This window comes from Pinus tabuliformis, chromosome 2_1 (assembly GCF_031772625.1).
Source record: "Pinus tabuliformis cultivar Carrire ecotype Pingquan chromosome 2_1, CPIR1, whole genome shotgun sequence".
NCBI classification, from domain to species: domain Eukaryota; kingdom Viridiplantae; phylum Streptophyta; class Pinopsida; order Pinales; family Pinaceae; genus Pinus; species Pinus tabuliformis.
Window position 1 is genome coordinate 19,040,302 of NC_142299.1, and position 26,763 is coordinate 19,067,064.

Below are 26,763 nucleotides of genomic sequence, written 5' to 3' on the forward strand. Positions count from 1 at the left end.
CTCGGCCATCAAAGCCACCTTCATCGCCCTCATCCCTAAATCCGATAAGCCGGTTTCTTTCAATGATTTTCGGCCAATCTCGCTCTGCAACTGCCTCTATAAGATTATGGCCAAAATCCTTGCGAACAGGCTCAAGCCCATCCTTTCAGCCCATATATCCTCTGAACAATTTGCTTTCCTCCATCGCCGTCAGATCCATGAAGCTGTTGGCACTGCACAAGAGCTTCTCCACTCAATGCAGAGCAAGCAATTGAAAGGAATGATCCTTAAGGTAGACCTCTCAAAAGCTTTTGATAGGGAAAATCTGCTTTATATCAGAATGCTTCTCACCCACCTGGGTTTTCCCTATATGTTCATCAAGAGGATTATGAGTTGTATTTCTGATGTGCCGTTCAGTGTCCTTCTTAATGGCTCTCCCACCCCTTTCTTCTCTGCCGAAAGAGGTCTACAGCAAGGATGCCCCCTCTCCCCCTTACTGTTCCTCCTCATCATGGAAGGGCTTAGCAGGCTGATAGCATCAGAACACAGGAGAGGCAGGATTAAAGGGATAAAAATCACGGATAATTGTTCACTTACTCACCTCCTGTTCGTGGATGATGTGCTCATCTTCTTAAACGGAAGCTTGGCCGACACCTCAGCCTTACAACTTGTATTTGACCTGTTCCAGAAGGCTACAGGTATGATAATAAATGTTCATAAATCCACCCTTACAGCAACTGGCTGCTCGCATCATGAGGTCATCTATATAAAAAACCGTTTCCCTTTCCATCTTCACCCTATGGAGGAAGGGCTGAAATATCTTGGCTTCCGAGTGAAACATGGGGGATACAAAATAGCTGACTGGATATGGCTAATTGCAAAGGTGGAGAAGAGATTAAATGTATGGTATAATAGATATCTCACCAGGGCTGGGAGACTCACTCTTATAAAAGCTGTGCTGGAAGCAACACCTGTATACTGGATGTCTTTGGCTTGGATACCAAGAGGAATCTTAACCAGACTCCAAAAAATATGCTGCAGATTCCTATGGAAGGGGAACAAACAGGGGAACCTCTTCGCCTGGGTAAAATGGGACACAATAGCAAGGCCCAAGAAATGGGGAGGATGGGGCATAAAAAGACTGGAATATTTTGCAAAAGCTCTGGCAGCAAAGCTAGGATGGCAACTGATCACATCCCATAGCCTCTGGAAAATAGTAGTAGTGGAGAAATATATTGCCCCGGAAAGCATTTTCAGCTGGATTAGAAGGGAACACAGGGGAAGTGGAAGACACTCAATCATATGGAAAGCGGTTCTCAACTCCCTCCCTCTCATTCGGGAGGGTCTAACATGGAGAATACATCAGGGGAACTCAGTACGCATAGGTATAGACCCCTGGATAGGATGTGGCAATGCCCATCGACTTCCAGAACAGCTTACGGCTCATCTTATGGAACAGGGTGTCTCTCATATAGCACATATTGCAGACCCAGAAAACTCCACTTTTCTCCATCAGGCCTGGAAGACTGCACCAGACCTCCACATCCCGGAACAGTGGCGGCAAGATTGGGAGATCTACACTGAAGCCCTCACACTAGCACACATCAGGATAACGGAAGAAGAAGATGAGATAGTCTGGGCACTTGCAAAAAATGGTTCATATACTCCAAAGGATGGCTACCAAAAGCTCATGCAACAATTTCAGCCAGAAAATGCTCAGCAGTGGTGGAAAGCTATATGGCATCTCAAAGCAGCTCCCAGATCGCGTATGCTCATGTGGGCCATCCTCTTCAACAAAATCCCCACAGGCTCAAATTTGAAAAAACGATCCTTCCATGGGCCCTTCTGGTGCCATTTGTGTAGGAGCAATGAGGAAGACACCGAACACCTTTTTTTGTCCTGCCCTGTAGTCATTGAACAATGGTCCCTCCTTTCTTCTCTTTCCCCCTCCCTCAAACGATGGCAAGGACAGTCAATCATCGAAGCTTGGCTGAATTGGCTGGAGCACCACTCGGGCAAAGATCGGAACATCCCTCTCCTCATGTGCTGGGCTATCTGGACGGCGAGGAATCGCGCAATCTTTGACCAAAAAATTCCATCCTGGCCAACCATCGTCTCCCACATCCTTGCAGATTTCGCTCTCATCCCTGATGACCCCCCACAGGCCCCTCCACGATCCATTTCCCCGGAAATCATTGATAAATCCTACCCCTGGGCCTACTTTGATGGCTCAGCCCAAGCGGAGGGATGTGGGGGTGGAGCCCTCCTTTTCCTTAGGGAAGACCACTGCTTCAAACTACAAATATATCTGGGAAGGGGCACAAATAATTATGCCGAGCTATCCACAGCCAAACACCTCATCCACTTTGCACTTGAAAATCGTTGCACCAAACTACAACTGTTTGGAGACTCAAAACTTGTTTGCAACTGGCTCAACAGAAAATCTACCTGCACTGTTTTTTCTTTGAGACATATTCTGGATGAGACACACAGACTTATTGCAGCTTTTGAAAAATTTGATTGTTATCACATTTTCAGGGAGCGCAACTCAAGGGTGGACCTCCTACCCAAGTAGGCAGCGCAAAGGCAAGAAGAGGACTGGTTAATACAGGAAGAAGTGGATGGAACTTTCCATCAACACTATCACAGGCCTTTTGTAGATCTACAGGCACAAAGGGAGATACAGCTTTGAAGGCGGTCCCATCATATCCACACTGTGTGTTTTTGTTGTGTTTTTTCGCATTTGTTTTGACCCACGGGGGTACTTCTTCTACAGGGCAGCGGTGATACAGCTGCTGTAAACAGCTGACAGCTTTCATTATAGACGCTTTTTACTTCAGGCTGCTACAGGCCTGGAGCTTTCTTAGTTTTTTTCCAGTTTTATACTCTAAAGTCTCCCTGCGTGGAGTTCATATACATGCTTATCTCTGTTTATGATACAATCTCTAAATGAGGCCAGTAAACTCCCTGCGTGGAGGCAAAATCAGGGGATCTTTTGTGCTATTTTGTACATGGTTGAAACAAACTGTTTTATTTTTTTGCTACTGTCCGAGAGGCAGCCAGCCTCATTATGCATATGCTCAGACATCTACAGAATGTAATTTCTTTTGACTTAATAGAAATTACGACTTTTTTCTACGGGAAAAAAAAAAAAAACTAAAGACCCTATCAAGAGGAAAATCCTCTTATTCAGTTGAGCTTGGACACAAAAAGGGTTATGCAGTAAGAGAAATTGGATCAACATCATTGGAGCTAGAAGATGGAGGAAACATACATCTCAACAACATTCTATTCATTCCAGGTTTGAAGAAAAATTTACTTTCCATTTCATGTTTAGAAGATAAAGGAGATATAGTTGCTTTTATAGATGGAAAAGTTATGGTGTGGGATAAGGGCTCTAACATCAACAATGCGAAAATTATTGGGATTCGTGAAGGAAGGCTCTACAGATTACTTACACCTCTCTCTCAAGCCTTGGTCCACATTGAAGTCAACCCATGCGAACTTTGGCATAGAAGGTTTGGACACCTTCATTACAAAATCTTACCACCATTAAACTTTATGGCAAATGACATCCCCAAACTAAAGAAAGAACATGAAGGAGTCTGTAAAGGATTGCATTAGACAAAAATGTGAAGAAACCATTTGGAAGAAGTGTTTCAAGATCTAAGGAAATCTTGGATCTCATTCATTCTGATGTTTGTGGCCCTATGGCTCCAAAATATCTTGGAGGTCATAAGGTTGACCCATCAAGGATACAAATTATTCGATAGATTCCTTTGCCAAGGAGTAAGAACAAAGTGAAGTGCTTCTTCTGAAGGATGAACTTTATCCCAAGACCCATCAAGGATACAAGCTATTCAACAAATTCCTTTGCCAAGGAGTAAGAAGGAAGTGAAGTGTTTCATCAGAAGGATCAACTTTATCCAAAGATTCACTGCTAATTTTGCAAAAATTACTAAACCTATATCCAACTTACTAAAGAAGGATCAAGAACTTAAGTGGGATGATGATAGCAAGAGGGTGTTTAAACTAATCAAGGATGCTATTGTATTGGCATTGATCCTAGTAAACCCATATTATGTGAATGATTTCCAAGTATTCTCACTCACCTTGAAGGACATGACAGCTAGTGTGTTGTTGCAAAAGAATAATTGGAACATAGAACAACACACAACATTCATGAATAAAGCACTCAAGGATTCAAAACTGAAATGCACCAAAATAGAAAAATAGGCATATGTCCATGTGCAATCTTTGAAACACTTCTAAGCTTATGTGGGATATTGACTCAACAAGATTGTCTTGGCATTGAAGGGAAGTCGGTGTCCAGGATTCAAGAATACAACATGGAGGTCAAACCCACAAACCAATAAAGGGACAAGAGTTAGCAAATATGCTTACAAAATGCAATGAGAAAATGTTGAGCTTGGATAGGGAGGATTCCCCCAAGATGGTATGTATAATCTCAGACGAAATGGAGCAACACAAGAGGTATACAAACATCATCTACTATTTTAAGAATGTAACATGTTTGAATCATCTTGTTGATTACAACAGAATAGCTATGAGACCTAATGAATCAAAATATTGCATGGTTTAAGAGGGTCTGGACTGGAAGAACCCAAAATGTTTGGTCTTGAGATGCATTAATGATGTGGAGGCTCAAAGGTTGAAGACAAAGCCACAATGTACATTACATGGCTTGGATGCCAACACATAAGATTTTGGTACCTAGATAAAATTGGCTAGTTATCTTTGCCTATTTCTACAAGTTTGTTAGAACATGTCAACAATGTCAAATGTTTGCAGGAGGGCGCCATTTGGCAACTCTACCTTTACATCTTGTGGTAGTAGAAGCACCCTTCCAGCAATGGGGCTTGGACTTCATTGGGGTTTCTAAAGATAATTCTAGTGATGGGTTCAAATGAATCCTAATTGCAACAGATTATTTCACCAAGTGGGTTAAGGCAATACCAACAAAGAGGGCAACAAACAGTGTGGTCAAAAATTTTATATAGGACAAGATTATTACCAAGTTCAATGTCCTAACTAATATTACAACTGACAATGCCATGGTTTCCAGTTCAGTGGAGTTATTAGCATTTTCTTTGACAATGGCATTGCCCTATCCCATTCATCAAGTTATTACCAGCAAGGGAATGGTTTAGCAAAGCCTGGCAACAAGAAATTAATGGCTATCATCAAGAAGACTATGGGAGATAACAAAAAGTATTAGGATAGTAAAATGAAGTATGTTTTGTGGCTAGATAGAATAATAAAGAAACAAGCTAGAAGGAAAATCCCATTTGAGTTGGTATGCAGGATGGGAGTTATGCTATCAATTCATCTAAAGATCCCAATATACCAATTGTTGAAAAATTTACTATAGACCAAAAGGCAGTTCAAGCAAGAGTGAACTAGCTTCTAGAGCTAGACGAGAATTAAACAAAAGCATTCGATCACCTTATTCAATATCAAAATAAAGTCAACACGGTATTTGACAAGAATTTTTATCCAATGGTTTTATAGAAAGGAGATTTGGTTCTTATGTGGGACAAGAGAAATGAAAATCCAGGGAAGCAAAATAAATTTGACACATTGTGGCTTGGACTTTATAGGATCGAGGATGCAGCCAACATTGACTCTTTCTACCACAGCCACCTGGTTGGATAAATGTTGCAGCCGGCCATGAATGGAAAAACCTTGAAGCAATATTATTTTGATGGCAATTAATGCCATGATAGCTCTGTAGAAGTAGGAAATGAATATGCTTGTGTAAGTAGTAGCTTAAATAGTTGTTCCCTTTCATGTACTCTTTGAGATATTGGCTAATGTCTTGTTTTAGAGTTGTTTTTGACATCATGTTATTTTTATGCATTGTGTATTGCTTTGATTATGTTTAATGGTGGATCAAGGTGAGAGTATTGCCCTATTATGTGTATCTTATCTTTCATCTTTCTCCTTGTTGAGTTGCATCAAGGTATGATAAAGATTCAAAAATTCTCATACCTCTCTTCCAGAGCACGTGTCCCCATGTTGAAGCCAATTGAAACCCCTCATATTGCACAATGTCATACACAAGGTCATATCCAATTGCATAGGACAGATTTTGATGACATCCACGATCACTTCGAAGGGTTATTTTATGGACACACACAAATCATACTGGCCGAATTTGGTGCACAGCCCTTCCGCCTTGAGACAGCCTTCAGACTGGTCTCCTTTCTTCACCGAGCCCGGAGCTTCGCAGATACATTAAAAGGACGCGACAGGTACCCTTATCTAGCCTACTGCTCTTCTGAGGCCATCGACCGCACCCAACCAGGAAGAGCCAAGTGTTGGTATACAGGGGTCTCGAAGTTCCTCGAGGCAGTGGGACTCCATATAGATCATCTCCCCCCCTTTCGGTATTCCCTGAACGCCCCCAGAGGACTCCCCCCCAGGCAGGAACTAAATAAGATCATCAAGGAAGACATCTACAGGCAGTTTATCCAGGTCACATGGATTAACCCCCCGGGGGGCCTGCGCCCAAAGATGGCTTTCTATGCAGAGCACTTCTTGAGTATCAGAGACGGGCTTATAGTTCGCCCCCAGTACATGCTTCGACATTGGATGCATGCTCTTCGGATCCCCCTCGGGCAGTTCAGAGTTGGATCACATAGGCTTCGGGTAGAGATAGACCACCAGATAGAGAGAGTTGACAGGACTTGCCGGCTATGCCATACACAGGAGGTGGAAACCGAATGGCACTTCATCTTCGGTTGTCCGATATATTATGAGATCAGAGGTCGCTACCACTGTCTGTTCAGAGGACCACAGAACCTATCCAGCTTCTTCAGCTACATGGACCAGAGATGCATCACACTTTACATCCAGGAGACTCTTAAGCATCGGGAGCATATCCTCCAGCCTCCCGTCCGACCCAACACTACTCGTCAGATCACCTCTTTCTTCAGCATACTCCCCTCAGCCCGAGGAGTTAAGAGATCAACCAGTCCGAGTACCGATCAATCCGGCTCACACAGATCGACAGACCCTCGTTCAGTTAAGAGGAGAGGCCCCTTGCTTACGAGGGCCCAGCAGCAGAACCGTTCCAGGCATCTCCCCGAGAGGCGGCCCAGGATCGTTAGATCACGGAGACAACACAATGGGAGGCAACCAGCGCCCACCGCTTCAAACCAGCAAACCTTACTGAACTACCCACAGTTCTTTTCTCTCGGCCTCGGATGTTAGGAGTAGCGGACTCCCACATCCGCGTCCCCAGGGTCTTCTTCACCAGTGATCCTACGACGCAGTCTAGAGATCAACAGGCGTGGCCGGGATCGGAGCTCCATACGCTCTTCCCAACCCGCCTCGTTTTTAGTTTCTATCTTCCTTTCAGCATTTGTCTTTCTGAGGAGACCGATTGGTTCTCCTACTGGGCACGGCCCCTTATGTAACCGGCAGTCCCGTTGACCTACTTTGTGGTCATTCGTTGGACATTAATAAAATTATCTTATCTTATCTTATCTTATTACCTTTCTGGTGTTTTTTTATACTGGCGAAGTACTTAACATTTAGGTATGTGATGTCAAAAGGGAAGTGGAGAGTGCATAGATATTCGCTTATGCCCTTAAAGTTTAGTAGGAGCACCAATGACAATTTGATGCATTTCTAGTGGTATGATGCAGTAGTTGATATATCGTATGAGCACTTCAAATGATTATTGAGACGTGATTAAATAATATTGATCACACATTTTGCCTAGGTGATGATGTCTCCTAGCAAAAGGGGTTGTATTTCACTTGATGATGGCACTCCTTTTAGTTATATCATTTATCAGAGGGTGCCTAGCTTATTCACTTAGCGTTACCATGGTTTGGAGCCCATTATTGTAGTGTGATCACCCTCACTCGCAATATGCTTTTGGTTATTATTTTTCGTTAATGGAGGCATATACTCTGGTTTTTTATTCATGGATGTGAAGGATTTTATCTTTATAAATATTTGATAGATCCAAAGATAAGATAAATATATTGGTGCTTTTATTATAATTATTAATTTATTAACCCAAAGCAAAAATATTTTTATTCGATTGTTCTTTTTCTTATTCTTTTTTCGTCAATTGGAAGCTACATATATCCCTATACTAGGCCGCAGAATGTGTTTATTGATGCCATAACATGCTGGAAATCACCATCTCCCACCATGGGAGATCCAATTGCCCCCTTAACCAGCACCTTAGTTTTTTCAAGTTGGTAAATGGCCCTTTGTTAATAAAGTGGGCTTTATCTTCCGCTTAGATGTCACGAAAAAGTGATATTTGTTCTGTCAAATTTACCAAGGATTTGCATCTGGCCTAGTTGTTGAGATATGTTGCATCCATGGGGAGTCAAGATCAGCAGGAATTCCACCATGCTCTCAAAACTTTGTTAGCCGCATTAACGCAATATCATTTTGGGGAGGGGGCAATATGACTTTGCCGGGGCGGGAGGCGGGCCTGCGGGATTGGGCCAGGTATGCCCACTTAAAGTACTTTTATTTTACCACTTGACCACGACCTACATGACAACCAGCACTCTCCTTAGCTGTTAAGTAAAGCATACATAAAATGTCTTTCCAGCGTGTTTTATTTTCTGTGAATTATATTTCTTTTTTCTTTTTTTTTCTCTCCGGTGATCTTCGGGGTTCTCTCTCATTCTTGGCTGTTGGGTTTCCTTCTAACAGGTTTAGTATGTAAAGCTGTTGGGTTTTTCATTCTCGCTGTCTAATTGGTTTCCCTCTCATTGAGATATACCGACTGTTTCACAGAGAGGGCAGTAAGAAAGCAAAGAATCACAGCGTTTTCTGAGAGATTGTGCAAAGAAGTTTTTTAAAGAGAGGGACGGACCTATATGTTATTGCACAGTTGAAATTATGTTGATATACACTGTAAAGAATCACCACGTGATAAGGTAGTGACTCACTTACCCTGTGAGGGATGGTATGGTAATAAGGAGGAGGCGCATAGTTGGGATAAGGCTGTAAGAAGCAGACTGGACCAACGCACATCTCGTAGTCCTCGCCGTCCGCCATTCCTTTTCTTCTCGACCGTGCTGCAACAAAATCATGTTAACTTGAAAAGGGGTTGTAACATCATTGGAAGAAAATATCTTATACTAGAATAACACTCACCATTTGGATTGTTTTTTCAAATGTTAAATGAATTTAAAATATATACTATTTTGGTTCTTACGAAACAACGAAACTCGTAAAAAAAATCTTCAAAAGTTCAAAAAGGACCCACTGCTCCATGCTATGTGTTTGATTTACGTTTCAATTAATTTCATTTAATACATGCGAGTGTGACCGTTTGATTGACTTAGAGGCTGAATATAGGTTTACGTTGTATTTCTAGTTTGTCCGTTGAATATTATATGGGCGTAAATTAGGGTGATTTCTAGTTTGTTTAGTGATATTATATGTCTAACAGTGTCTCATCTCAAAATAGAAACAATTGAGAAAATCCAAAAACTTTTGATCATGAGCAAGTTCAAAATAAAAAGTTTAGTTCTTTAGGAGATAATGTTGAGTGAAACAAGAGTATCTCTCATCGAAGCAATTGCTATGGTGCGTCTTCTAAGATATCTAAAAATAATTGAGCAAATGGGAGTAGGTAGATGGTCTAAAGTTATATTCAATGAAGGCACGAGTGAAAGAAAGAAAACATGGATAAGACAAAACCAAAATGGATGCAGAAATAGGTTATCTACCTCAATGTTTGTCCCTCAAATAGCAAGGAGTTAAAGAATTTTGTTATGGAGAAGTCGTTTTCAAATCCTATAACTCTGCCTCTCTACACTTGTTTTGAAGAGGATATAATGCTTTCCACCCTCTTAAAATTCTCTTATTTCTGCAGTGCTCCCAATTAAGTTTGTTGTTGAAATCAATCTCGAGGTACTTGTACTCATTTACTTCTTCAAGAATGTTGCCTTCAAAGAAGAACGTATGTTGGCTTTGCTTCCTTTTATTAGAGAAAATCATTATTTTGGTCTTGCTAGTATTGACTTGCATCCCCACTTCTCTACAAAAATGCTCAAGGGCATATAGGTGCCTTTGCAATCCATGGATCGATTTAGAAATCAATACAAGATCATTCGCATATAAAAGAAACTTTATCACAAACTTCCCCAATCGAACACCATCTCCGCCTTTCATATTTATCCACTCTTCCAGTTTATCAATATATAAGCCAAAAAGAGTAGGAGATAGAGGGCAACCTTGCTTGACTCCAATGTCACTTCTAAAGCTCTCTGAAATACCTGCTAAGGTTCTAATTTTGACTTTCACTTCTTCATAAATTCTATGGACAGCCACTCTATAATACAAAGGAATTTCAAGTTCTTCCATTCTACACCACAACTTATCTCTAAAGACTATGTCAAATGCCTTTTTGAAGTCAACAAAGCAACAAAATGCTTCTTCTTTGTCCTCCCAAACCTTTTCAACAATGTGTCTCAACGTGATACCATGATCCACTGTAGAATGCTTCAGCCTAAAACCCGCTTGTCCTCTTGCCCTTTTTTCTTTTACTTCTACCCATTTACTGATTCTATTTTCTACCATGCTGCCGAAAAGCTTTGCAAACAAAGGATTGAGCATAATGGTTCTATAATTGGAAGGATTATTAATGTCTCCACTTTTAAAAAGGGATATTGCTAGGCTAATTGTCGAGTCCTTTGGGAATCCTTGTTGAATGATGTTGTTAAATATTTCCATGATGTGTGGTGCAAGAGTGTTCATTCCCCATTTTAGATACTCTGCTTGAAGCTCAACCAAGTCCTTTGCCTTTCCTGTTTTTAGCTTCTTAATTGCAATCTCCACCTCCTGTAACATGAAGAGCTTTGTAGTTGTATTAATCCTAGAGGGAGGCTCCACCTATGATTCTTTCTCATAGAGTTGCTTTGCATATTCAAACCATTGTCGGGTTGTAATATTATTTTTGATTTGCTTATTCCTTGGTTGAAGTTCCTACTAGAAAAGCTTTGGGTTATTCTTGCTTAGATATAATAACTCTTTTTGCCTTGTTTGCATGAACTCGTCTTTTTTCCTTTTTAGTGTATGCTTATATAACTTTACACTCATCTTCTCCTTTCCTACCTTTTACAAGGTTCTCCTTGCCATTTTGTATTCCTCATCAAACCAAGCATTTACAGGAAAACAATTTGATTCTAATTTCCTATTTTTTGCTCTTTTGCACTTCTCAAGTGCACTTTGGATTATATTTGTTAACTCGTGATTGTTGAAACTTTTGAAACCAGTTTTCTCCTTTTGAATTAGTCTCTCTAACATTGCTTGAAGATAGTACAATTTTCTTGTGTTAGAAGAAATTTGCCCCTTGATAGTGATTGTCGAGAGCATTGGGTTTTTCTCCCATTCTGTCTTTCTTCTAACCATGATAACTTTATATAAATTGGGTTATGGTCTGATTTTAAGTCCCAAATATGCTCTCCAATCTTAACTTCATCTATCTTTTCTATCAAGTGAAGTTTCGTAAGTGTATATGGGGAAAAAAGTTGGGTAGAAAGAAGAAGTATTATGTTGAGGAATTCAACCCCACTTGTGATCTCCAGCAAAAAGAGTATATTAGATCTAGCATTTTGTGGAGAGCACGTATTCTTATTGTTCAATTAAGAACTAATTCGCATGAACTTTGGTGTGAAATGGGGTGGTGGAAAAAACCTAAAGAAGCTTGGGAAGAACGGGTGTGTGCTTTTTGCATTTATGGGGTAATGGAATCGAAAAAACATTTCATTTTTAGAATTTGATGCTTTTAGAGACATTAGGGGCAATTATGACAAATGTTAGCATAAAAGACTTAAAGAAGCTTGAGAAGAACGAGTGTGTACTTTTTGCACTTATGGGGCAGTGGAATCGGAAAAACATTTCATTTTTAGAATGTGATGCTTTCAAAGACATCAGGGACAGTTATGGCAAATGTTAGCATCGATCCAAGACTTCGTGAGGGTGGGGGAGCCTACTCTTTGAGCATTATCACAATGAACCAAAGATGTCCCCCCGCGTGAGATTTGAAACTAGGTGGAGGGGATAACATCTCATTATGCCAACCACTCAGTCATCCCAAAAGGAAACTATATATATATATATATATATATATACAGGGGGTGTAGGGGGGCATCAAGAAAGATTGTTTTGCTAGGAATATAGGTCTTATATAGAAAGGTTATACCATTTGGGAACCCTAATTTTAAACCTTTGTATCTAGTTTTTGTTCATTTAGAGGATGAGGAAGGCACTTTGGTTTGGTCATTGAATCCTTCTATGGATTATACACCAAAGGAACGATACAAGGTTCTTGCCTCTCTAGGGAATTTGGAGCCATGGAAATGGTGGTGGAAGAAGGTCCCACAAGTTCAAACATCCTTCTAAGTCTTGTATTTTCATGTGGTTGTTACTTAATAATAATTCTCTTACCTAGATATGTTACAAGAGAGAAATATGCATGGTCTTGGTTGGTGTGGTTTATGCAATGCAAATAAAGAAACAAACTTTCATTTTATCATGTCTTCTGTTTTTACTAAACAGGTCAGAAAGAGATCAAGAGCATTACAAGCTTAACATATGTGTCAGGCCAGGAGATAACTCCACAATGTGAATTATATCGTTGCATTAAGGTTATTTATGGATATATACATGGAGGGAGAGTCTCTTGGGCTTCACCTCCCAGTGCCTCTTCATATTCCTATTCTCCATTATTTACTACTTACATATATTTACCCAATCCCAATGATTAGGTATCAACATTCGCCCCTTTAATCGGAAGGGATGTTGGTGAGTCCAAGCATCATTTTGAATATTTAAAACTTTTTTGTTCCAAGCGCTTGGTGAAGATGTTTGCAATATGCTCATTAGTGGAACAATGGCATAGATGGATTGTCTTGGCCTCAACATGATGTTGAATCAGATGGTATTTTGTATTGATGTGCTTCGTTCGATCATGGAACTTTGGGTTCTTGGCCAACTTTATTGCAGAGGTGTTGTCAATCATGAGGGGAGTTGAATGCACTCTTTTCACCTGCAAAACTTCCAGAATTTTCCTCAGCCACACAATTTCCTTTGTTGCTTCAGTTGCTGCCATATATTCTGCCTTTGTTGTGGAATCTGCTAGAACTGATTGTTTGTGTGATCTCTAGGAGACAACTCCTGATCCAAGACTCATAGCATAACCTGAAGTTGATACCCTAGTTTCTTTGTCTTTGTCGAAGTCTAAATCAGAGTATCCAATCAAGCTGAAGTCGCCCACCTGTGTATACTTGAGTCCAAAGTCTTGAGTTCCCTTTAAGTACTTTAGAACTCTTTTCAAAGCAAACCAGTGTCCCTCACAAAGATTTTGCATAAACTTAGAAAGGATTCCAACAGCAAATGAAATGTCAAGTCTGGTAGTAGCTAGGTATTTGAGACTTCCTACAAGTTGTCTATACTTTGTTGCATCGTCAAATTATTTTCCTTCAATGGATGTGAGCTTCAAGTTATGTTCCATTACAGTAATCAATGGGTTGCACTCAGCCATGTCAAACCTGTTCAACGGATCTCCAATGTACTTCTTTTGAGAGAGGAATATAAACTTTGGATGTTGAGTTACTTCAATACCAAGATAGTAGTGAATATAGCCTGAGTCATTCATTTCAAAACCTTTCCTCAATTCCTTCTTTAAGGATACACTGTAGCTCTCATTATTCTCTGTCATCAAAAGATCATCTACATACACCACAAGATATACTATTGTTTTGCCAACTTTCTTGACAAACAAAGTTGCATCATCAAGATCATATTGTTTGAAGTTGAGTTTCAGAAGATGCTCAATTAATTTTTCATACCAAGCTTGCGGTGCTTGCTTGAGGCCATACAAGGATTTCACAAGCTTGTATACTTTGTGTTCTTGGCCCTTCACAACAAATCCTTCTGGCTGGTATACAAAAACATTCTCTTTCAGGTCTCCATTCAATAACGCAGATTTTACATCCATTTGATGTACTTTCCAACCGTTCTAAGTTGCTAAGGCAAAGAGTGTCAGGATGGTAGACCATTTTGTTGTGGAGGAAAAAGTCTCCTCATAATTAACCCCATCCTTCCGTGCAAAACCTTTTGCCCCAAGCTTGGCTTTGTGCTTGTCAAGTGAGCCATCAACTTTATACTTGTTCTTATAGACCCGCTTGCAGCCAATTGGTTTTGTTCCCAATGGAGAATCAACCAGCTTCCAAGTGCCATTCTTTATCAAGGCATCATACTTCTTTCGCATCGCTTCTTTCCATTCATCATGAGAAGTGACTTCTTTAAAGGAAGTTGGTTCAAAACTCTGTAGACAAATTCAACTCACAATCATAAGAAACATCCACCTCCATTTTGCTTGGTTGAATTTCTTGTTCTTGTCTTTCCAACCTCATCAGGATGAACACTTTCAAGTGTCTTTGTCAGCCATTTTGGAGGACCTTTTTGAGATGGCCCAGGCTACTCAGTTGACTGAGTTGGGACTGAATCAAGATTGATTCTCCCAATTTTGTCAATCACATCACTCAAAGTATCATCAATGGTTGGAGCTTCATGTGGGGGAGAGAGTGATTTAGAAGAATATTCCACATATTGATCTAGTATAGGAATCCCCCCTTCAAGATGTGGAATATGATTATCAAATTCTTGAAACGATTTTGCATGTTCGAATCTATCCAAGTGATCAAGCTGCCGCTCAACAACATTGTCATCTTTGGAAGATTCAAGAAAGATTACATCTCTAGATACAACAAACTTCTTATTAACTTCATCATAGAGACGGTATGCTTTGGAGGTATTTGAATACCCCAAGAAGATACACTTACGACTCCTTGGACCAAGTTTGTTTCTTTGTTCCTTTGGTATCAAGGCATAACAGGTGGAACCAAAGACCCTGAGATGCTTTACCAAAGGAATGTGGCCATACCACATTTCATAAGGAGTCTTGTTTCTAATAACATTATATGGACATCTATTATTTATGTACACAGCACATAGAACGACATTAGCTACTTCGTTTTGTTGGGGATTATGAGGCACATTTGTTTGATGTTTGATCCCATGTTGACGAAGATAGTTTTCAAATTCATTTGAAGTGTATTCTTTTCCATTATCAGTGTGAATATAGCCAATATGAGATTGTGCATCATTTTCAATCCATGTATGAAAGTTCTTGAATGTTTAAAAATAATCATATTTGTTCTTCAATAAATAAACCCAACACATTCTGGTGTAGTCATCAATAAATGTCATCATATATTTATTTCCATTTGAAGAAGGAACAGACATTGGACCACATAAATCTAAATGAATGAGTTCAAGTTCCTTATGTGCTCTAGAATGTGAATCATGAAAAGACTATTTGTTATGTTTTCCTAGAATACAAGCATCACATTGCTTAAGTTTCCTAGGAATTGTAAGCAAACCAGTGACACCGTTTTTCTTCAACAAGCAAAGGCTGTCATAGTTCGAGTGTCCAAATCTAGCATACCATAAAAGACTTCATGGAAATGTACCTTCATCATAATGAGAACTACATGAGAAACTTTGTGCACGAACAGAGGTACCTTGCAGCTTCAAAAGTCTTTCTTCTTCTATCCCCATCATGACAAGTGAGTGATCTAATGCATTTCTGACCTCAACCTTGCCATCAAACATATGAATGGAGTGTCCTTGCTGGCAGATGTGGACAAAGGACAACAAGTTTCTCCTCAGCTCTGGGAGATATAAAACATCATGTAGAAGAAAGTTTAGAAGATGAGGAAGTTTGAGCCTGGTTGTGCCAAGCCCTGATGGCTCAAGTTTTGATTTGTCTACAAAGTATACTACTCCATCAACATTGTTAATGAATTCTTCAAAAAAATCTCTTCTAAAAGTCATGTGGCAGGTTGCCCTTGAATCAAGCAACCAATCATTTTTCCAAGAAGCAAGTGAAGCATTGAACAAGTCTTCAATTACTCCAATATTACAATGTGCCACAACATAGTGAGCGGATTCAGGTGCTTTACCTTTCTCTTTGTCATTGGTTTTACCTTGGCTTCATTTATTTCCTGCTCAATTTTGTCCCAAGGCAACTTACATGTAGATACATCATGTCCATATCTATGGAAACGTATGCAATGAAGATCATATTTTTCTCCTTGAGAGTGTCTGCCCCCCCCTGCCTCTGAAATTTATTCTTCCTCTTCGTCTTCGACCACCTCTTCCTCTAGAAGAATCTTGAGCAGGATTATTCTCTTTATGTGCAAGACACGCAGCTTCTTCAGAAGACTGAGGAGTTGTCTTCTTCCCAAAGCCTTCACTCTCTCAGCAAACTTCTTCACAAGGGAGTGAAAGGTAATCTCCTTGAGGTTTCCACTTGCTTGCAATGACTGAAGATAATTTTAATAAGTAGGATGCAGTGCCTTGACAAAAGCTATGAGAGGAATGTCTAGTTGAACAGCAATGGTTTTGATATCATGCATAATAGATCTTACTTCTGATGCTAAAGCAAGAGGATCATCTTTTTTCAATTCAAGATTGAACAATTTAACCATCAATTCGACAACTTTAAGTTCAGAGTGTGAGTCATATAGTTCCTTCAACTTATGTAAGGTTTCAAAAGCATTTGAAAATGGTTGAATATGGCGACTCACCTCTTCATTTACAGATGTTGCAATCAAGGCATAGGCCTTGTTGCTCTTGTTTTCCCAAATGGTGATCTCCTTACCTGAGGTGGGTTTGTCGGTTCATTATCTCCTCCTACACAAACTCCTTTCCACAACTCATTGAAAATGAGAATGTGCTTTATATTCCGCGACCATTCTGGATAGTTCTCTTTCCCAGAGAGAACTACTCCAACTTTAGAGATCAATGAATGCATTTAAAAAATGTATACTACAAAAAATTGTACTTCCAGTGGCAAAAAATGCACTTTTGGTGGTAATTTATTGTAAAAAAAAAGCACTCTGATATATATAGGAAAGAGGTATGACTTGCGGGAGGTGGTATATGGGGTGAGAAAATTCGAGAAACCCCGAATCAATACTGCAACAACTGATTAGGTTCCTTCTATTTTTTAATTAATGAACAAATTATTTATTGTTTCCTATAGTAAACGCTGAAACTAATACACTACAGTCTTCACCATTTAATTTTTATGCAGAAATAATAAACTAGGCAAGAAAGAAATGCACAACACATTACACAGTTATTTTTGGACAAATGTCCCCGGAAAAAACCAATGCGAGAAAATCAGTGCAACAACTAAGGGTTTGTATTATTAAGCAGTAGTTTTTTTAATGCAATCTCTGGATGCCTTGTTGGCTATCCAGTATAGAGAATATGACTAACAAGATATTAGTGAGAATTACTTCACATTATCACTAGCGATCGTGACTGATCCAACCACAGAATGGCTAGTCCCTTGCTTCCTCTGCACAGTGACTACGTAGGACCAGTGTCACAGCTTATAGGGAAAATGTCACCCCTTCTGCTGATCGATTTGCCTCTGAGAATTCAATTCAGTCCTTCCGATCTCACACCCTGACTTCTAGCTTCAAAAATCAACCTCTCTAGCAAAAATACGGATCTCCTCAAGGCTCTACGCTGCCTCTATGTCAACATATGCTGCCCATTGTAGCCTTTATGTTGCCTCTCCCAGATCTCTCTCTGCCTCCTCTGCTGAGTATTCCCGGATCAAGAGAAATCTCCAACCGGAACTATCCCTGCCCCTCATTGCAAGAAATCACTTCAAATTTCTCTCCGACAACTACTACGCTGCTCTCTTCAGAAATTCGATCTATGATCTCTCACTCGATGTATCTTCCAAATGACCATCAATGTATCTTCCAAATGCCTATCAACGTATCTTCCAAATGCCCATCGATGTCCTTCTTATAATCAACAACCCATATTAGATTCTAATCAATGGCTCAGATCATTTGAACTCGATCTCCATCTTCTTCTAGAAGTTTCACCCACAGTTAGATTAATACCCTTTAATTATTTTAATTTCCTAAGTTTAGACTTAGGCACCCATTAAAAATAATTAATTATTTTAATAAAACTGTCTTCGGGTGGAATTTCCCAAAACGATTTCTGGGTATTGTGGAATACATGTGTCCAAGCCTCCCTGCAAAATTTGAGGCTTAGGGCACATCCGATGCTACTGGAATTCAACACTCCCTCTTAGTGAGGAATGTGCTATAGTAATGCAACTTGCTGAAGCATCACTCTGACTCTGTAACACCTCCCTCTGCATTACTGATGTCTGACATCACTGCCCACCAAATATTACGCAAACACTGCATATGTACTGTTGTTGACCCTGCCACTACCAACATTGCATTGTAATGCAACTCCCTCTCAAATTCTACATCTGTGTTGCTGGCCTTGTCGTTGCCAACATTGCATCTGCACCGCAACCTTCTCCAATTGTTGTTGCTATTGCTTCAACAACGGAAAAGCATCCAAAATGATTGAACATGTGTTCAGCATGATGCATCTGTTGTTCGATTTCTGACTACTGCTAGTCTCTGCGTAGCTGTTGACTCTGCGCTATGTCAACTGCACTGTTGTCGACTCTGCTTTGCGTTGCTCAGTCTCCGGTGATCCTACCCACTGCAATTGCCAGTCTTGCACTCCTCTACGTGAACTAACACTGGTTCATCCTACTACTTATGATTTTGGGCTGGCGTAGCAAGGTATTGATCCAAGAGGTGGACTCCTCAAGGACCTTGCCCAATCGTAGTTCTTTTGAACTATGGTTCTAGATCAACCAACCTCTCTCCTTGAGGTATATGGGCAATCATGGAAAACTCCTCCTCTTCGATCTTCACGGATGTAACCTTCAGATCGTGCTTCTCATCCTTGTCCTTCTTCTTGACAGGACATTGTGTAGCGTAGTGACCAAATTCGCCACACCGGAAGCACTTGATCTTTGAGATGTCCTTCGTCTGCCTCCGCTGCTCTTTCTGCCCCTTAGATGCAAGGGTTGCATTCTCTTCCTCCTCCTTGGGCTTCATCCCACTACTGTTGTTGTTGTCAAGTTTTCACTTGACCAAATCTCTCCTCATCTCTTCCTGCTGAAGAGCAGCCCACATTCCTTCCTAATCCGACAATTTCTCATTAGCTAGGATGCTCTGGGAAAATACTTGTCATTCTTCTGAAACTGAATTTAGGGTTAGCCTCACCATCTCTGTAGGTTGAGGTAGGCTGAGGTGTTGACCCCACATTTGCCAACGAGACTCAGATTTCCTAAAGCTCCATCAGAAACAGATCAATGTAGTCCCCCTTTCTCATCTGCATGGATATCATCTTCTACTCCAAGTACATCTTCCATTGCTCGAAATATCCTTTGTATAGCGTAGCCAATGCTTCCCACATCTGTCGGACAATATCCTTGCCGACAATGTGACACGCTATTTAATCCTTCACTCCATCGAGGATTACTCGTTTGGCCTTTTCCATCTCGGCCTTGTACTTCTTGAGCGGATCTAGATCTGCATGCTTAGCTACCACATTGTCAACATAAGCCTTGAGATTGTGCTCATCCATAAGGCATGAAATCCTTTCCTTCCATATCACATAGTTGGATGCACCATCCAACCGATCCTGATCTTGCAACCCATTAGCTGACATCTCTGCCAATGAATTGTCGAATTGTCTCCTCTCTCCTCTGCGCTACTGCTGGGCTGGCTTTATGCACTCCCTACTGGAGTTAGTAGATTTTTTGTTCCCTGCTGCTGCTTAGCAAATGAGAATTCAAACTTCTTGGTTGGAATTCCTCTAAGGAAGAATTCCCCCAACAGTGCCTCCTTCTCTCTTCTGACATTTTTCTGCCAAGCAACTGCTGCAAAAAACTGTGTCACACCAAAAAACCTCCTCTCCGTTGAAGCTTTTGCGTTGCTTCCTCTGACATTGGCAAACTTTGATCTGGAAATCTTATCTCTCTGTCGACTCACTCAGAGAGAGACCTTCCTCGAAAATATTTTCCCTCATGGCCTGGACTACGCAATCCCTCTCGGGATTCAATTTGTTGCATATGCAGCGCTTTAACCGTCCTTCTCTTTAGTGTTGGGCTCTTCCCACTCTGCTCTCTTGCTTCACCTGCAACTTTGATAGCATGTGAAAAATCAAGAAACCCTGAATCACTACTGTAACAACTAATTAAGTTCCTTCTATTTGTTAATTACTAAAGAAATTATTTATTGTTTCCTACAGTAAACACCGAAACTAATACACCACAGTATTCACAATTTAATTTATATGCGAAAACAAGAAATTGAGTAAGAAAGAAATACACAACACATTACACTGCTATTTTTGGACAAATGTCCCCAGAAAAACCAATGCGGGAAAACCGATGCAGTAGCTAAGGGTTTGTATTATTAAGCAGTGGTTTTCTTAATACAATCTCTGGATGCCTTGTTGGCTATCCAGTACAAAGAATATGAGTGACTAAATACCTCACACTGTCATTGGCGATCATGACTGATCCAGCTACGAAATGGCTAGTCCCTTGCTGCCTCTATGTCGGTACTGCGTAGGCCCAGTGTCACAGCGTCTAGGGACAACATCACCCCTTCTGCTAATTGATTTGCCTCTGAGACTTCTATTTTGTCCTCCCGGTCTCACACCCCAGCTTCCGGCTTCAGAAATCGACCTCTCTAACAAAAATACGGATCTCCTCAAGGCTCTGCACTGCCTCTGCATCATCCTACGCTTCCTAGTGTAGCCTCTACACCGCCTCTCCCAGATCTCTCTCTGCTTCCTCTACTGAGTGTTCCCGGATCAGGAAAAATATCCAACTGAAACTACAAGAAATAACTTTGAATTTCTCTTCGACAACTGATGCACTACTCTCTTCACAAATTTGAACTCTGATCTCTCACTCGATGTATCTTCCAAATGCCCATCGATGTCCTTCTTATCATCCTTTAGTTGAGTAATCAATGACCGAGATTAGATTCTAATCATTGGCTCAAATCATTTGGGCTCGATCTCCGTCTTCTTCTAGAAGTTTCACCCATAGTTAGATTAATACCCTTTAATTATTTTAATTTCCTAAGTTTAGACTTAGGCACCCATTAAAAATAATTAATTATTTTAGTAAAACTTTCTCCAGTTGGAATTTCCCAAAACGATTTATCGGTATTGTGGAATACATGTGTCCAAGCCTCCCTGCAAATTTTGAGGCTTAGAGCACATCCGATACTACCAGACATCAACATGTGGGATTTGGTATGTGGGGGAGGGAGTATTTGGGGGAAGGTTATATGGGGGAGGTTTAACTGAAATGGCAGAGGAGTTATTAACTGTGGGATATATAATATAGGCGTTATATATTATAGAGTATGGGAGCAAGGTCGTATGGTGCAACCACAATCAACACATAAAGAGAGCGGTGGTATGGTGGTTGTTAAGCAACGATATGGTGGTATGGGGAGAGATACAACTAAGCAAGAAGTATCGACCAATTAGTGGAGGGTTGCATTGCACTAGGCATCAATGGTATCGCACAGTGTTATGGGAAGTTTAACGCAGAAACAGGAGCACAGCGGTATGGGAGTTGGGATACATGACAAAATATAATGGCCGAGGAGATGAGGGGCCGAGGAGGCCGATGGTGCGGGAGTATGGATTAGAAGTCGAAGCCGAAAGGTGGAAGGGTCGAGGGGTTACACAAAAACACAACAACGAACATACACAACTAGGGAACTTCAAAACACAATAATGAAACTATACTAGCCAGTCAGTCATGCCTTCGCCACGACATTGTAACTTCATCAACAACCAACTAATTTCACCAACATAGTCATGCTTCCGCTGCGACACTATAACTACATCAACAGGTAGATGTAGTTACTCATCGAGCCAGTCAGTCATACCTCTGCCACGGCATTGTAACTTCATCAACAACCAACTAATTTCACCAACATAGTCATGCTTCCCTACGACACTATAACTACATCAACAGGTAGATAACTTCACCAATGCAATCACGCTTCTGTTGCGTTAGATGCCCATGAATTTTGACACAGTTGCGGTCTATCACTTTGCAGTGGGAGGAGGCGGTGGGAGATGTGGACTGCTATTGGAGGTGAGGCAGACAACGTGGACAACGAACAATGCTTCAATGTAATATTACATCATATAACTGGTGTGAGGAGCAGTGATACCACCAGTTTCGAGGGTATTAACTATGCAGAGGAGTTATGCAGAAAATAAACTTAACACAGTCACGATAATTGGGTTCATGTTATATCAATACCACTTTTCTTGATGAAATACAACACAACACATACCATTTGTGCCACAGTAATGCTCCATGTAGATGCACGAGCTCACCGCTCTTGCTTCAATGCGCCATCTCACTACTTGGTCTTCATTGTACCAGCCACACCACACCATGACAAAGATGAATCTTCTCCTTATGTTGCGAGAATAACACTATGGCACAGAAAGAAAAGAGAGGGGTAAGCAGAGAGATTTGAATGGTAGAACAGAAGTGTCAACCTACAAAATATAGGCAGGACAAAGGCAGGGAGGGAATTACAAGGGCAGGAAGAGAGCCAAAAATAGAGGTTGGGACTTGTGCTCTGATACCATGTCAGGTAAGGAGGTAACTCCACAATGCGAATACTATCTTTACATTAAGATTTCTCATGGATATACACATGGAGGGAGAGTCTCTTAGGCTTCACCTCCTAGTGCCTCTTCATATTCTCATTCTCCATTATTTACTATTTACACTATTTACATATATTCAACCAAATATTTGGACAAAGAACATAATAGAAGAGGGTCTTCGCAGGTGGAGTGAAAATGGATGTTGAAATAATTTGGGAGCATTACTTTTAGAACTTTTAATCCTATTTCATTTAACCACATGTTCGAAAGTGGGAGGGAGTTAATCAAAGGAGGTGTTGTTTTTTACCTTGGAGCAACGTGATCATCTTTCCAATAAATTTCTCGTGTATATTTTTCTTTATGTTAAAGATATATTGGTCCTACTTCAATTTAGGATGCTTAAGAAAACTTTTTGATGACCACTGTACAAGGGATTTTTTTTAGGATGACGTAGTAGAAGGGCTATAAATGTTGAGATTTACGTTTCTTTGGAAATGTTGGTTGAATAGTTTTTATTTATTTTTTCATGCTTGACATTTATTGTCATTGTTTTTTTTTTTAATCAGGGTGTTTTTAATCAGTGACTCGCTCTTATGTCATTGTTTTTTACTTAAGTACGGTTTTATGAATTTGTATAGCATTGTTTTTAATGATATTTTTAGGTTGGAATTTTTTATGTTATTGTTTTTTATTTAATAAAGGTTTTAGGAATTTGTATAATATTGTTTTTAAGAGAGAAATATATATATATATATATATATATATATATATATATATATAGACATGTATATATTGAAAAATAAAGAGAGTTCCTTCGAGCAGGGTGCTAAGGAGCAGACATTTTTGCCCTTTGTTTTGACGTGATGTAAATTCACACAAAAGGGGTTTGTGGCTTTCATTATGCTTTAGCCCATTATATGTGCATCTCTCACTTCATCGTTTATGGCACAAAGTCAGCACAAGGTTAAACATCATATGAATATTGCAGGCCGCATACGGAGGTACAAGAGGACTCGGTAGGAAAATTCAATCATATTGGCAAAACTGAAGGAAAAAAATGACAGTATAAACAGCAGGCTAACCATTATAACCAGAAGATCGACTAACATCTCCTTCTCCTCGGATGAGCGTAGTGAACAATCAGTGCGGATGCCTGGAGTTTCTAGCTAATTATTGATATGACTCACTGGCTTTTTGTTTGTAGCCCGAGTGGTCTTTTTTGTTTTCTCATGTTGATGTATGTCAAGGTCTCACACAACCAACTTGTTTTAATAAGTTTCTATTTACAAGATGCTCTAGTTAGACGAGGTCTTAGTAACCTCAAGGCTCTAAACTTATGTTATTGATTTGGTTTCCCTTCAAGTAGACGAGTAGCACAATTTTTTGGTCTATGTAATCCTCATTTGACATAATGCAAAGTGCCTAATTTTTTTCATTATCTCTCTCTCTCTCTCTATATATATATATATATATATATATATATATATATATTAATTATAGCTATTTAACATTTTTTTTTTGAAATATAATCATATGTTTGTGTAATTTCTGCTCTATAAAAAGAGGGAAGCTTATAATTTTTTTTTTGTATCTTTTTTTACATTTTTTCACCTATAATTTTGTGTTTATGTAGACCTTTTTAAATTCGGGCTTGAATAAATATTTTTATCTTTTGTTGAATCCCACAACTAACACTTGATTTGGTTCTTACAATGTTTAGATATGATTGTTTTTATTGAAACCACCGATTTAAGCTTAGCTTAAAGATTGAACAAAAAATTTAACTCATACAACCTATGATGGTGAACTAGAATTTGAAACTTCAAACCAATATACTTCTATCTTTCCTTTGTCAACTAAAAACTTCCCAACATTTTGACTCTATTACATGTTGTCATATTTACAAGGAACGAAATCATGAAGCAGATACATTATCTAAGGAGGACGTTAGGCAACCTCTGGGTTTCTAGCATATTTCAGAGCACATGAATGGCGCAAATCAGGTTTATATGCATCAACCTTTTGTAGATGGATTACATCTTGATAAAGACCTATTTTTTATACAAGCTACAGGATTATAGTCCTTTCTTTTTTGTGGACGACTAGCAATTATGCTAGGGGCAAACTTTATGTTGGCTCCCTGTTAATGGTGATGTAGAAGGTCAACGCTCCCTGTGTGTTTCGTGGCATGTGCTTAAATCTAGCGATGTGTTTGTTTACTAATACCTGCAGGTTTTGGTGTAATGGAAATCGTGACTCTAACAAGTGGTATCAGAGCTAGAGGTCTCAAGTTCAAAACACACTGGGCTCACATTTGGGGGGGTGCGGGTTTTGGTGTAACGGTAATCGTGTCTTCAACACTTTATATGTGGTTTTCAGACTATATTTTGCTCCAGTCACTCATGCGGGTATTAATTTTTTTTATATATATTTTCTGGTCAAATATACACCTTATGACATGTTTCTTGGTCAAGGGGCCTCACAGTATATGGCCTTAGTCACTCATGTTTATTATGATGCTCTCATGGCTTTTTTGGATAGGACTTAATGCACTTGATGCATCCGAAAAATGTAACTTTTTCCTCATAATAAAAAGTTGTAATTTTTTGTTAAAAAAAAAAAACTTCAAAACAATTCAAACGACACAAAAGACAGTTAGAATGAAAATGGCAAGATTTCTTATTTGAATGTACTGAACCAAGGATTGTTCATAACAATATCAAATGTCATGGCCTAAATAGCCAAATAAGTACATAGCAGTGTCACTTCAAGGGGCAATTCCTTAACATTTTAGATTTACAAATGTTGACACCTAATATTTGGGATTAAGAAAAATCCATGTAAATATTGTAAATAGCAAAAAAAAAGAAATTGGAAGACGAAGAGACATTAGGAGATGAATTCCAATAATCTCCCTCTCCTTATATATATCCATATTCTCTCTTAATGTAAAAATACAATTCATTTGTGGATTTAACCTTGTCGCCTCACATAGTAGAAGAGACATTAGGAAATGAATCCCAATAATCTCCCTGTCCTTATATATCTATATTCTCTAGTAATATATCTATATTCTCTCATAATGTAAAAATACAATTCATTTGTTGAATTACCCCTGGCCTCACATGGTATCTGCCAGCTGTGTGCGTTTGAATGAGTATTTTTTTTAGCGTCGAAGCGGTGATTGTGACTCGTGCATGACTGTGGGTTCTGTTTTTCAATATTGTGTATAATTCCCTGAAAAGAGAAGAGATCATAGCCCCGTTGCCACAAATTCTCCATTCGACTGGTGCATAAATATTAAAGGCTCTTTGACTGTTCATTTGCGTGCATTATGAGTGCTAGGATGTAAAGGTCGATAGTCCGTGTGCCCGTGATGCATTTGGAAGTTGTATGTGCACTAAAGTCTCCCTTAATGTTGGTTGTTCTTGAAAATGGTATGTGTTTTTTTTGTTGAAGGTCGTGTGATAGTGTCTAATATACTTTGATGGGACAGAAAATGCATTGGCATTGGTTGTATATGGGTCATAAAAGACATATATGGTCAATATATATGTGGAAATTCCTTTTTAAAGCCATGACTCATGTGCGTTCCCTTAAAGATAGTGGTAGTGTATTTAAAGTACATTGAGTTCCCTTAAAGATAGTGGCATTGTATTTAAAGTACATTGAGAATTTTTTTATGGTGGTATATAATGGATTTAAAAAAAATTGGATGTGCCATATATAATGGTTCATACATAATGTAATGACATATGAAATTCGTTGAGCTTTTTTTAATGGGTATATGTTATATGGAATGAAAAAGTATATGTTGGAACTATCCTATAATATATATTTGATGAGTAAGTCTTGATTTTGTATAATGAAGAGTGAAGTTGGTAGTGAAGATTTTTTAAATTAGTTTGGTAAGAAGGCAGAAGTAAGGGTATAATTATTTTGGAAATCAAAAGTATATAGTAATTTTTGATGATGCATTCATTAATCCCTATTGTAGGAGTAGTTCTCTCTGGAAAAGAGAATTATTATGAGTGGTCGAGAAAGGTAAAGCACATTTTAATTTTTAATGAGTTATGGAAAAGAGTTTGTGAAGGAGGAGGCAATCCACCTCATAAGCTCACTTCTGACAAAGAGCTTGCCATA

General features: G+C 39.4%; 1 protein-coding gene across 2 annotated transcripts in view; it reads right to left on the bottom strand.

Moving 5' to 3' along the window:
* Positions 1-9,112, bottom strand: part of LOC149198465 (uncharacterized) — a 233,429-nt gene extending 224,317 nt beyond the window's left edge. Inside the window, exon 1 of one of the 2 annotated variants that reach the window (XM_089399285.1) lies at positions 8,932-9,112. In XM_089399285.1, the coding sequence (XP_089255411.1) occupies positions 8,932-9,036 (105 nt within the window). In that variant the 5' untranslated portion in view covers positions 9,037-9,112. The remainder of the gene's footprint in view (positions 1-8,931) is intronic. The other variant, XM_089399286.1, reaches the window with a different exon arrangement.
* Positions 9,113-26,763: the final 17,651 nt, after the last annotated feature.